Source organism: Lynx rufus, unplaced genomic scaffold (assembly GCF_022079265.1).
Source record: "Lynx rufus isolate CCGP_SWC_20201006 ecotype Redwood Valley unplaced genomic scaffold, mLynRuf1.p SCAF_26, whole genome shotgun sequence".
Classification (NCBI taxonomy): domain Eukaryota; kingdom Metazoa; phylum Chordata; class Mammalia; order Carnivora; family Felidae; genus Lynx; species Lynx rufus.
This window is the reverse complement of record NW_025814841.1, coordinates 11,427,522-11,441,579: the sequence shown is the minus strand read 5'-3', so window position 1 is coordinate 11,441,579 and position 14,058 is coordinate 11,427,522. Positions and strand designations below refer to the sequence as shown.

The window sequence follows — 14,058 nt, the reverse complement described above, 5'->3', positions numbered from 1 at the left end:
AGCTTTTAGTTTCTCTACGGGCAGATTTAGATAAAATAGCCCCGAGAACTGCTTTTAAAAGATAGAAGCCTATAAAATTGAGAGTCATTACACTCCAAAATATGCTTTATTATACCAAGTTAAAAATAAACTGGTTTCAAGAAAAGCCAGCTACTCAAAAATATAATCTTTTAACCTCACTGCCCTTGCTATAGCAGTTTGCTCTCCTTCTTCTATTTCTTGACACACTGCTCTGTATAATTACGTTCATTTATTTCGCAACATTCCGTTTGTACATGTGAATACCAAAGTTTCTATTTACATGTTTTATTTTTCTGAAACACACCATGGTGTATCATATTGGCTCAAATGCGCAAACGTAGGATTGTATGTAACAGTGGCCACTTATTTTTCCTAACACAGAAATACATTTTAAAGTAATTTCTAGAGAACTGAGTACTTCAAATCCACTTCAAGCCCCTTCACTAAAACTCTCTCACAATTTAATAAATTTCATTCATGAAGTCCTCATCCAGACTGAGGTCTAAGTCTCCTACCTCAAGTTTACTCTATGTCAGGGTCCTACCACTGTTAAAGCAAGTTGATTTGCGATTTACTTGTAAGTTATTTTTTTAATGTTTTTATTTATTTTTGAGACAGAGAGAGACAGAGCATGAGCAGGGGAGGGTCAGAGAGAGAGGGAGACACAGAATCTGAAGCAGGCTCCAGGCTCTGAGCTGTCAGCACAGAGCCCGACGTGGGGCTTGAACTCACAGTGTGAGATCATGCCCTGAGCCAAAGTCGGAAGCTCAACCGACTGAGCCACCCAGGCGCCCCAGATTTACTTGTAAGTTAAACTAAAGCTCTGAAAATAACTTTACGCCTTTACTTTTTAATCATCATTAAATAAGAACAAGTGGGAACCAAGTTATCTTGGGAAACCTAACACTTGGGTGTTCTGACAAATGTCAACTGACAATGGTTTCCAAATCCCCTGGGGTCTTAGGGTGAAGTTAGGATGAGTGAGGGGCGGGCCTGGTTCCTGGTTTCCAACCCTGCCTCCGGACCTCTCCTTTTATCTGTCTTATTTGTATATGCTACCAGTGAGTTCATTTTGCCTGCTTGCTCTTTTTTCTCTCCTCCACCTCCCTTTCTTTGTTAGGAGTTACATAATGTGCAGTCCTTCCCTTCTCCATCTGCACAATTCAGTCCTACAGACGTTAGGTGGGCCAGAACAAAGCAGGGGTCTGTGCAAAGGAGCAGCTGGTGTGGGGTGTCAGAGACTAGAGGAGGGTGTGTGGAGGGGGTGTGATGGGTGGGGGAGGGCAGATAGCCTGGTGCAAGGAGTCAGAGCCCAAAGACAGCAATGTGTCCACATGGGGGGAGCAGCTTGGCCTGGTGGTTGGAACCTGAGCAGAATGAGAGAGGGTATCCTTCCATGGGAGCAGCATAGTTCTCTATCCCAAGCATGGTGAAAAGGTCTTTCACACAGGAGGAAGGCTGGGGGCCTGGTGTCAAAGCTCAAGCAGGGTGAGGAGGATCTCAGGTATGAGGAAGTCAGAGACCTCACAGGGTGAAGTGTCCTTGTGTGCGGATGGCTCAGAGTGGGATGTCAGAGATAGGCAGGGTGATGAGAGTATCCCCACAGAAAAGGGGTCCACTAATGAGGACTGGAACCCAAGTGTGGAGGGTATCCATATGTGAGGGCAGCCTAGAATGAGGTGTTAGAGAACAATCAGGATGAAGACATCCACAGAAGGGTGGAAGTGGGGGAGGCCCAGCATGGGGTATTAGAGCCTAAGTGGGATAAGGGGGGCATCCATGATAGGAAAAGCCTGGTATGAAGCATCAGAACCTGAATGGGGTTAGAGGTATCCATATGAGAGGTAGCAGTGGTGATGAGAGACAGGTTACATACAGGGAGACTGATCAAATAATTTAAATATACTAAAGCTAATGAGAACCAGTCTTTTACTCTCAGAGAAGAGAGAAACCCTATAGTGTTGTTATATTTGGAGTATCAGTATGAAGTCATAATTTCAATAGAGGTAGGTAGAAATCTAGATTTCTATCTACACACACACACACACACACACACACACACACACACACAAATCTAGATTTCTATCTACGCACACACATACACATGTTCCCTAGATTTGTCTCCTAAACGGGCCTGAGGGTGGTACTCTTCCCAAAGCAACAGGCACACCTACTGCCCAGACCTTGGCTTTAAAGCACTCTCCACTAAAAGACACAACAGCTCTTTGGAGAAATGGCCAATTCCTGGGTTGGGGCAGGGAAAATTCAAGATGAGTCTAGAACATACTATTGTAGCAAAAATGTAAAGGACTCAAATAATGATTTGTCAGTAGACCACAGGAGCCAACTTGCCACTGACCAAATTTAGGGACAATAGGAGCATCAAAATAAATTCTGATAATAAAGGGTAATGAAGTATGGTTCCTGGGCCAGCAGCAACAGCAGCACCTGGAAACTGGTCTGAAATGCAAATTTTCAGGTCCTACTCTGACCTACAAAATCAGGAACTCTGGAGATGAGAGTCTAGCAGTCTATGTTTTCACAAGCCCTCCAAGGCATTCTCATACACTCAAGTTTGAGAACCAATGAACTAAGAAACCATGAGTCCATTAAAGAAATGAACAAAATGAAAGTTTGATGAGGAATATAATTTCTACATAGTCTCCAAAGTATAACTTCACAAAATACTTATCAGAAAAAGTGACTTTATAATGAAAAAGTCTAGCATATACCACCCAATGAAGTGATCAAAGTGAACATAAGTAATGGGACAAATTGAAATTGAGCACACCTGACATGAGGAAACACAGCTTCTGTGATACTCCTGCTACACAGATGCGTAACTGAATTTAATAATAAGGAATTATCAGACAAAATTCCACTGAGGGTCATCCTAAAGATCACTGGTGCATCATCTTTAGAAATATCAAGGTCATGAAAATCATGAGAATCGTGAGTTTAAACAACTCATTCTTTTCCACAGTAGTAGACACATTAAAAGTGCTCAATACATGTTTATGAGGTACAAAGTTTGCCTTAAGTAGCTCTGGAATTTTGGTTTCTTCAAGTCATCAAAATATTCCTATAAAATATATAAAAAATTTAAACTTAACAGTTTTACCCTATTACTTTCACAATAGTTTATCTTAAGTCATAATAGTTTATCTTGGGGTGCTTGGGTGGCTCAGTTGGTTAAGCCTCCAGCTCTTGGTTTTGGCTCAGGTCACAATCTCACAGTTCATGAGTTCAAGCCCCCAGTCAGGCTCTGTGCTGGCAGGGAAGAGCCTGCTAGGGATTCTCTTTTCCGGTCTCTGCCCTGCTAGCTCATGCTCTCTCGCTCTTAAAAAAACCACACACACACATACACACACACACACACACACACAAACCAAAAAAACAAAAAACAAAAAAACTTAGTTTATCTTGAGACATTCTGATAGTAATTGGAGTACAAAGCCAAATATATTTTAAGGCAGCTCCAAATAACAATAAACCATGTCATCAGCATATGGAATATTTTTCTGAGTCTGCCCGCAATACATCCAAAAGATTTTACCCTACTGGCTTGAAACAGAAGGCTGATAGGAACGCACTGCTGTTTCACTTGCCTGGAAATTTGCTAATGAATGATTTAATTTACTAGGAAAACATTTCCAACTCTAATTTTGGAGGTAATATTAAGGATATGTTCTGGGTATCAATAACCAAGAGTCCTAATCAGACTCAGAGTTAAAAGAAAACACTGGAGTAAATCTTCATGATCTTATGTTAGGCAATGACACCAGAAGCGCAATCAATAAAAGAAAAAATTGATAGACTGGACTTCATTAAACTCTTGTGCTTCAAACAATACCATCAAGAAAGTGAAAAGACAACTTACAGAATGGGAGAAAACATTTGTAAATGGTGCTTTTGATGAGAGTATCGTATTCAGATTACATAAATAACTCCTACAACTCACTGATAACAACCTAGAACAAAGGATGTAATAGACACTTCTAAGAAGACATGCAAATAGCCAATAAGCACATGAAAAGATCCACAGTGTCATTAACCCTTAGGAAAATGTAAATGAAAACCAGAGAGACTTCACATGCTGTAATCAGAGACAGCAGGTGTTGGGAAAGAGGAACCCTCCTGTACTGCTAATGGGAAAGTAAAATGGTGCAACCACTTTGGAAAAGTTTGGCGATGCCTCAAAAAGTTAAACATAGAGGTAATATATAACCCAGCAGTTCCATTTTGAGGTATATACTCAAGAGAAAGGAACACAGGTCAACACAAAAACCTGAACACAAAATGTTCACAGCAACATTATTCATAATAGCCCCCAAATGGAAACAACCCAAATGTCAACTGATGAATAAATACAGGACATCCACATCATAGAATATTATCCGGCAATACAAAGGAAGAAGTACTCATCCTTGATACATGAAGGAAACTTAAAAACATAAAAAGTGAAAGAAACCAGTCACCAAAGACCAAATAATGTATGATTTCATTTGTGAAATGTCTAGATAAGGCACATCTACAGAGATAGAAAGTGGATTAGTGGCTGCTTAGGGTCAGGGGATTGGGGAAGGAACAAGGAGAGACTGCTAACGGTGCAGCATTTCTTTTTTATGGTGATGAAAATGTTCTGGAAATAGTGGCATGGTTTTAGAGAATATACCAAAAGCCACTGACGTTTATACTTTAAATCAGTTAATTGTGTGGTATGTGAATTATATCTCAAAGCTGCTAAAAATAAAGAATAGTAAAGTATGTATTTTCTTTAAACACTAAGATAACAGGAGTATACAAAGTCTGATTAAAGTGGTACTTACTGCTACTTTGTTCTTGAAAAAACTACTAGAGAATACTGCAATCATTTTAACTAGTATAAATAATGTAACAATAACAGTTTGGATGCTGTATTTGGATGCTTTACTAAAAGTAGAAACTAATGCAGTGTGACAATTCTGTATTTGATAAATTTCAAATCAAATGTTAGCAGTATTTTCAACCAACTTCCTCTAGTCTTCAATTCTTGATAAATTAAAATGACAGGGTTATCATGCCAACCAATTGTATATATGAGTATACTGTTGTAAAAATTTTCAATTAGTGCAGATGCCAAGTATAACGTAATTTTTAAGAAATTTGACTTGATATTTAAGAGAATGCCACTGATAATAACCTTTACAAAAATGTACCTTTAAAGTTTAGAACACCCAACACTAAATCTATGGAGCCTGACAGAACAGATAATTAATAAATGATCTAAAATAAAGTTATATTTTTTATTTGAGAGAGCAAGCACACGTACAAGCGAGGGAAAGGCAGAGAGTGGGAGAGAGAGAATCCCAAGCAGGCTCCACCCTGTCAGCCTGCAGCCACACAGAATCCTATAAATTGTGTGTGAGATCATGATCTGGGCCCAAATCAGAGTCAGACGCTCAACCAACTGGGCCACCCAGGTGCCCCAAGGCTTTCTTCAAAACTAAGTTATTTTAGGGGTACCCGAGTGGCCCTTGATTTTTGGCCCAGGTTATGATCTCATGGTTCCAGGGTTCGAGCACTTTGTCGGGCTGAGTGTGGGGCCTGCCTGAGATTCTCTCATTCCCGCTCTTCCTCTGCTCCTCTCCCCTGCTGGCGCACAATCTAAAAATAAAAATTAAAAAAAATAAAAAATAAAGCCTTAAAATTACCATCAATAAATTTCATGCATTTTAATCCTAGACTTCACTCTTAAGTTTTATTTATCTTGTAAAATGTATAGCAATCTAATACGTGTGGATGTGTAAATCATTGCTATTATACGCTTTAAAGATACAACAAGTATTTGAGAACAAAATTAGCCTACCTGAGAGAAAAGAGTGTGGCTAAAGAATCATTAGGTATACAATTGAATACTTATAATTGAATATTACAATTCAATATAAGAATTTCAGCCTGAAGGTAATAAAGATATAGAAACAAAATGACTTTAACTATGGACATTTTATGTACTGTAATAAGGTGTATTCAATTTAATATTTTTGGTTGGCATCTATGGAATCTTGCTTCCTTTACATCAAAAGTTACCAATTTGGTTAATGTACTGCAGGTACAGTCCAAGTAAATTTTATTCAAGAGGAATGGCATGAGAAATAGGCACCAAAGATTTACAGAAGCTTTAAACATTACAGAACAAATTCTGGAAGAAAATACATCTTGGATTCCATTTTGCATGTAAACTCTATTAAAAGGAGGGAAATTCTGTTTACTGCTCTGTCCCTAGTGCTTAGAAAAATGCTTGGCACATAAAAGCTACCCCACAGCTACTAAAAGAGGTAAAATATGCAGAATATCATTACCTTAGAAAGGGAGAAAAATCTTCAAGTCACAGTATGCAAGAAACAGAGAGTTAAGTTGTAAAATATTTTTTATTGTAAAAACAGAGTCAACAAAGGTTGACAATGCAAATGTCATCCCAGATTTCCCCTTGGTTCTTGAATTTGCTGGGTTCCTATGTACCAGAAAGTCTCCATTAGCACTTCTCAGGCTTCATGGTCTTTTTGAGATATGTTGATTAATTATACTGCAATTATACTGTATATATTGCTTGGAAACAAATGTCCATATGATATTAAAACAAACAAAAAAAACTGTTGTGGCTCTGTTTCACATTTCCTACAGGGAAATCTATGTATCTCAGATGCTTTCACAATCTAACAGTAAAGTTAGTGCCTTAACCAAACCCAAAAATTCTCCGTCACATTACTGAATCAAACAGTCATGACATCTGCAATATATCCAGATTTAAATATTTAAAAACACAGAAGTTTGGAATTTAAAATAAACTTTAGGCTGATTTCTTCATATTTGAAAGACTGTAGTTATTTGCAGCATACAAATGGAGAGAATAGTGCAAAATGCATCAAGTTTTATATGATAAATATACTTTGAACCTAAATGGCTGCCTCAAAAGCAAAAAGTGAAAAATTACTAATTCTCAAAAGCAATCTAGGCTGACTCAATGAAGTTTACAATTTAGAAAGATCAACTGCTACTCTATTTCTATAGATTGCAAAATGATTTCAGAAACAGATTAACATATAATTGTTTTACAAAAATAGAAGTATCATTTGGGACTTTACAAAACTTTATAAAATATAACACTATATTTGCAAATTCAAGATAGTTTCACACTGAAATAGACAATACTTCCACCAATATAAGTCTAGTCAAACTTAACTGGTCCGTCTTCATCATTCTTACACATTATTTCTTCCAAGTCTTCAACCCAAGTAGATCTATGCTCTATCGTGGGATTTTTTTTTTTTTAAAGAGATTGTTTAATTTCAAAAGTTTTGTAAGATTTTCCATTCTAGAAATAATGTTAAAGCAGATGAATTTATACCTACAAATATGCTTTACTAAAAGTAGAAACTAATGCAGTGTGACAATTCTGTATTTGATAAATTTCAAATCAAATCCCTAAGAATGACAACCTATTAATTTAAAATATATATTTGACAATTTGGTACCTATAAAACATAAAAATATAATCACAACTATTTTATGGAAAAATATTCATATAGAATGAAGAAGCTCTAAATTTAGTTATTTGTAGCTTGCAGATGAGAAGTATTTTCTAATTATACCCATTCATAAACGCTCATTTTATCACCTCAAAGAGCACCAGTGTATTTTCAAAACAAACTAAAAGTGAGAAGGTAGGGGCTTATTTCATTTAACAGTGCTATTATGATAAGGCACCACTTGGTATACGAAAAAGCCGAACAAAGTATTTTCAAATCACGTTTTTTTGTTACTGGTGTCTTAACCATTACATAGAATGGTTAGGAAAAAAGCTAATAATATTAGCTAACTGCGTTATACAACTTTTTCCATCATTTTTTGCTTTTAGTATTTCCATATAACAGAACATATAGTAAACATCAATGTAATACATGATCTGTTAAAAAAAAATCTTTTCTCAACCTTCCAACAAAATAATCTAAAATTAAACAAGAATAAGAAACCAAAAATTTATCTGGTAGATTTGCAAAAGTCTATCCCTGTAGAAGAGCGGGGAGTTGGGTGGGGGTGGGGGGACAAAATGACAGGACCTATTTTCTATAGAATATATCGAGGCACATAGGTTAAAAGATTCTCAGGCAAATTCACGGCTAGAGCAAAACTGAGAGAAAGCTCAGAATTTTATGTTCTCCCAGAGCTGATTTCTCAGGTAGTTACACCCAATTAAATATTTCAAAATATGTCCTTAGTCACTGCTATCATCATCATCATCATCATCAGATACATCATTTAAAGGAGACTTCAATGATTGACTGTAAGAGTCTGATCTAGTAGGCTGGCACGTGGCCATGTCCCCGGTGGAAAGCAGGTCATAGCAGAAGTCACAAATCCGCACAGGCTTAGAGGACTGGCTTGGAAGAAGAAATCTCTTTTCAGAGCAGGGCCCACAGACAACAAAACCACATTTGCGGCAATGGTGACGACGATTAACAGGTGTGAATTTTGCTTTCTGACAACGCATACATACAGTTGCCTCAGAGTCAGGAACCCAGACAGCAGCATGTTCATTACTGGGTGTCTTCCCACTTTTGGAGAGTAAGTCAGTAACACATTTATTTATGTGATTCATCCATTCTGATTTCTCAGTGGCAGTGGCAGCATAAACTGCAAATGATTTAGTTGGTGTCTTGATAAGCCATCCATTCCTTAAGTCTCCCTCATCTTTGATGGAATCAATAGTGACATTTTCCAGGGGAATAATATGTTGTTTGTTATATTTTTTCTTCTGGATGACAATATTGCCATATACAAGAATATCATTAAATAAGAAAAATTGCCTTGCTTTGGGCTTTTTTCTGCACAACTTAGTCAATACTCCTTCTCCAATAAGAACCCTTCCTGGTATAGTTAAGGGTTGACCAGCTGCTCCAAAACAGTTTTCTACTATATTTATACGTCTAGTATTTGCTTCACTGTTTGCCAAGCGATCCACCATCTTCTGCTAGTAGCCTTTGGGGAAAAAAAAAAGAAGAAATTAGCACATAGAAATTGGAAATTCATGTAAGTTAAAGATTATATAACCTAAATTTAACAAATCCATACTTTTACTTATAGGCAAAATACTCCAACAAAATTGTTTCCCTCTAAGAAAATCACAAAGCATACAAAAAAGGTTAACCATCTCAATATAGCACTATACTACTGACTTAGGTACTTATAAAAAGCATAAACTTCTTACAGACACAAAGGAATAAGCAACTGGATGATAAATAGAAGTCCTCTCTGCAAAATAATAATCCCAGTCCCATGAAATTTAATCTCAGAGGGGTTCTGAAGAAGAGGACCAAATTCTGTAAAAACTAAGAGAAATTAATTAAGCTATTACCATTGAGCTAAGGCCTTATTCCTCTCATCTGGATTACCAGACTGTCTCCTGATGTGTCTCCTTGCCTTTGGTCTTGCCCCATAAATCAATCTTCAGGCAGTGATTTCTCAAATGCAAATCTCACCATGTCATTATTCAAAAGAACTCCCTTTGATCTACAAAATGCAGAATTTTTAGCATAGCATATAAGGCTGTTCATTATCTTGTTCTTGATTACCCTCTTAGACTCATCAGAAGTCACTCTTCACCTCAAACTTGTTCTAAGAATATCCTACTATTTACAGTCCATTTCATCACATGTACCTTCTCTTATGCTGTCGTATATCCTTTAATACTTACTACTCACAGCTAACTCTTACTGATCCTTCAAGACTCAGTTTAGGTTATATCTAATTCAGAAGTCTCCCTTAAACTCTATTAGACTAAATACATTCCTCTATGCTCTTTACATTCCATGTACCTTTTGGTTTCATTCTTACCAAAGGATGAAATCTGTCTCCTTCAAAGGCTGCAATGGAACCTAAAAGACAGAGGCTATCTGATCTTTATCTCCGAAAATGACACCCTCCGGCACAGCAAAGGTGCTCAAAAATGTTGACAAGAACATTTTGGTATTTCATATTAATCTAATCTTAAATGACCATAGATTTAATCTCTAGATCCAATACTGACTTCATTCAAGTCCTTGAGTTGTGCCCTATTTCAAACTTACTAACCTAATACTACCACAACCAAGTCATATTAAAGAGGAGCATTTAAAGTTTAAAGATTAAGAACACAGTCTAAATTCCAGTATTCAGTTCATAAATTGATGATACTGTACCCCTTTTTGGTCTCCATTACAAAGATTCTGATTATTCCTGAATTTGTCTCTCCTCCAATCTTGGGTCCTTATAAAGCTCTCTTGCCCTCCACAAGGGTAGGCTCTGCCCTTAAAGTTGTTCCAAAGAATTTATATGATAATGCATGGCTCCAAACTGTGATGACTTCTTTTTCTAATTGCAGCAAATGTGCCAACCAATTAAAGGTCTACTGTTCTATGCACAGTGCGTCACAGGGGAGGAAATAAAAACACCTCATTAACACTAAAAGAGTCTCAATCTCATTCATAATTCAATGATATACAACATTAGGATATTTTTTACTAATCCGATTAACACAAATTTTTTAAATTTCCTAAGATGAAGTACTACTGAGGATACAGGGAAACAGGCACTCTTGTACACTACAGAAAATATGTATACTCACTGATCTAAGTATTTTATCAAAAGAAATTCCAGTCGAGTGCATAAACATATGTGCAAGTATATCCAACATAGCACTGTTTGTAACACACACAAAAAAGCTGGAGAAGCTCCAAATGTCCACAAGAGAAACTGGCTGAACAATTTATGATACACCCATAATAATATGCTAAGTATATGTTAATAATGAGATAGGTCTAAACATAGTGATATGGGAAAATGCTCAAGATATTTAGGTGGGGAAACAGTTGAATGTCAATCTCATTTGTTTCAAATATATACTGTGTTTCATCAAATCTAAGATACTATAAGACACATCCTCATTTTATGTGCCACTGAAAATGAAAATGCTGACAATTACATCATGGCATACCCCTGATTATATGACACCCCAAATTGAGACATCAGTAAAACATGTTCATCTTTACACACGGTGAAATATGGTTTAACATATAATCATAGGCACTTATAAATATGTAAGCACACACATAGAAAATAAAACTAGAAAACTATATAATGTCAACAATGGTTACTTATCTCTAAGAAGTACAATTATAGATAATTTTCATACTTTACACTATCTGCAAACATTCAACAAGTATTTATTTTGTTAATCACTGATCTAGGTGCAGGAGAAAAAATAATACACAACACATGCAATGTCCTTGCTCAAGGCTTACATCCTAGCTGGTGAGAAGGGAAACAGAAAACAAAATCGAGAACCAAGTTGTAAATTAATGTACTGATTTTTTAAAGTGATTTTTTAAAAAATGTTTATTTTTGAGAAAGACAAAGACAGCGTGAGCAGGGAAGGGTAAAAGAGAGGGAGACAAAGTAGGCTCCAGTCTCCGTGCTGTCAGCAGAGAGCCCAACGCAGGGCTTGAACTCACCAACCATGAGATCATGACCTGAGCTGAAGTCGGATGCTTAACTGGCTGAGCCACCCAGGCACCCCTTAAAGTGATTTTTGAAAAAACAACTAAGAAGCTACTCAGACTAGATGGTCAGGGAAGGCCTTTCTAAAGTGGTATTCTTTCAGCTGATAAGGAGGAACTAGATACACAGACATGAGGCGTGGAGATAGAGAAGTATATTTCAAGCAAAAGAAGTAACTGAAGGTCCTAAGGCAGAAGAGATTGGTGCTTTTAGAGAACTGAAAGTATCTATTTATTCCCATCTAAATCAACTGCAGATTTTACTTCTTTGGACATACAGATATTAATCAGCTCAAATGCAGTGCAAACAGGTTTCCTATTATTGCTACTACTGGAATTAATACCATCCAAATTTGTGCAATACTTTTTACATTCATTATTTTCTGACTTTAATGGTCTCAAATTCCTGTGAAGTAATTAAACAAGTTTTTACATCTTCCAAAGAAGCATCTAATAATATTTGCTGAAATGTGAGCTGAAAGAGAAACTAAGGCACAAAGACAGACATTCAATAATGTCCAAGGCAAAACAGCCTGGAAGTTATTCTACTCATTGGGAGTCCAAGCACCCAGCTGAGCATTGCATGCATTACTGTATATCCTACTCAGGGCAACCTTACAATAGAAATGCACTATTAGCTCCATTTTATAGATGGGTAAACAGATATAAAGGAGTTAAGAATGCTGTCCAAGGCTGTCACAGAACTGGGGCTCCAATGTGTTTCCTCTGTGCTGTTACCAGTATATTATGGTACACTAATTATTCCTTAAGGCTCCATTGATTCTACAAGAATTAAGAAAGCTATTGCTAACCTTTGGACCTTCACTGCAAACCCTAAAAAAAAGAAAGAAAAGAATACCAACTGGAGAAAAAATAACCTGAAAGGACAAGTCATCATACCTTATTTAGCCAGTCTCCTGAATGGATCATTCTTCAAATTTTACAATTTTAAGCCTGAATCTCTGTTCATAAATCTTGCCCCATTTAAGAATGAAGAAACAAAAGAGATGTTTGGGCATCATTAATTGATATTTGGCTAGAACAAATAGCTTTCAAAGTTTGACAGTGACCCACATAAAAAATACATTTCATACTGCAGGATTACAAATACATACTCATAATTCTTCCAACTATAAATAATGTATTCTGTTATCTTCATTTATTTTAATGATAGTTGCAGGCCCACTTGATTGAGTTCACTAATGGATTGTGACCTATATTTGAACAACAATGAACATAAAGACCTCTCCATTATCCCTGTTGGTCCTAAAATATTTCTGTATGGACATGAAGAAGGACATGAAGAAGGGAAGCACTGAGCTAAAAAACCCAGGAATACACAAATGCCCTGTGTGCACAAGCACACACACAATACAGAAGTAGTTGGGTATCCAGCAGGGACAGCACATAGAGGGATGGGAGAATAGGGGGAAGTCACCAAAAGCAAAATCAAAGTACCACTTTTAGCTGGATTACTGCTAGGTACCCCAAAGCAAGGTTCTATGGTAAACTGGATTAGGGTACTACCCTTTCACTCAGGGCCTAAACAGGGCCTCTGCCTTCCCCCAAAGGCCAAATTCAAATTTACCAAGAGCACAATGAGGTGCCTCAAGCAGTAAGAACTCTTTAAAGACTTTTGTGAGAATATAGAATGTAAGATTACTCAGCCAGCCAAGGAAGGAGTCCTTTGCATAACTTACTCAATGAGGGGCACAGAAAAAGGAGAAGACAACTCTAAGACGTGGCCTAATTAAATTTTTATCTACTTTTCTTAGGAAGGAATACCACTGACTATAGGAAGAGTTAGGAAGAAAGCTTCCCCATCCTCTGGCAGAGATGATTTCTTTAGAACAGTTTCCAAGAAATAAAATTACTTGGTCAAAAGGCATGAATATTTAAGGCTGTTACCTTTTACAAAATTTCCATTCTGAGAGGTAACACCGATTTACCAAGCAGCACAATGACTGTACATACCTAATCTTGTCTCACATATTTTTCCTCAAAAATGTCAGCAAACTAGATACCAAAAATGGCATGTCACTCTATTACTTTCATTTGCTTTTTTTATTTAACATTTATTGAACACTTTTTTAGATGGCATTCTTATTCTCCTCTCAGAGCAGAGTCTACTGAAGGAGAAAGGCAGCAAACGATTCTGAAAGGTGAAGTGCAATGAAGGAAATCAGCAGGGTGTCAAGATACAGGGAAAAAACTCATTTACTAAGTAATTCAAAAAGGGTTCACTGAGATGGTGCAACACACTGAGTCTTAAAGGATAGGGAGGTCAGCCATGCAAAGGACTTAATACTACGGGCAAAGGTCCTGAGACAAAAAATAATATACTACTTTTTTTTTTTTTTAGTATAATTTACTGTCAAGTTGCCTAACATACAGTGTATACAGTGTGCTCTTGGTTTTGGGGGTAGATTCCCGTGATTTATCGCTTACATACAACACCCAGTGC

At 36.9% G+C, this 14,058-nt stretch overlaps 1 protein-coding gene across 5 annotated transcripts in view; it reads right to left on the bottom strand.

The window, feature by feature from the left end:
- Positions 1-6,412: 6,412 nt before the first annotated feature.
- PLEKHF2 (pleckstrin homology and FYVE domain containing 2) overlaps positions 6,413-14,058 on the bottom strand; it is a 29,070-nt gene continuing 21,424 nt past the window's right edge. For 4 of the 5 annotated variants that reach the window (XM_047088851.1, XM_047088850.1, XM_047088849.1 and 1 more), the window contains exon 2: positions 6,413-9,039. In XM_047088851.1, the coding sequence (XP_046944807.1) occupies positions 8,276-9,025 (750 nt within the window). In that variant the 5' untranslated portion in view covers positions 9,026-9,039 and the 3' untranslated portion in view covers positions 6,413-8,275. Of the gene's footprint in view, positions 9,040-9,415; positions 11,433-14,058 lie in introns of those variants that run through there. The other variant, XM_047088852.1, reaches the window with a different exon arrangement.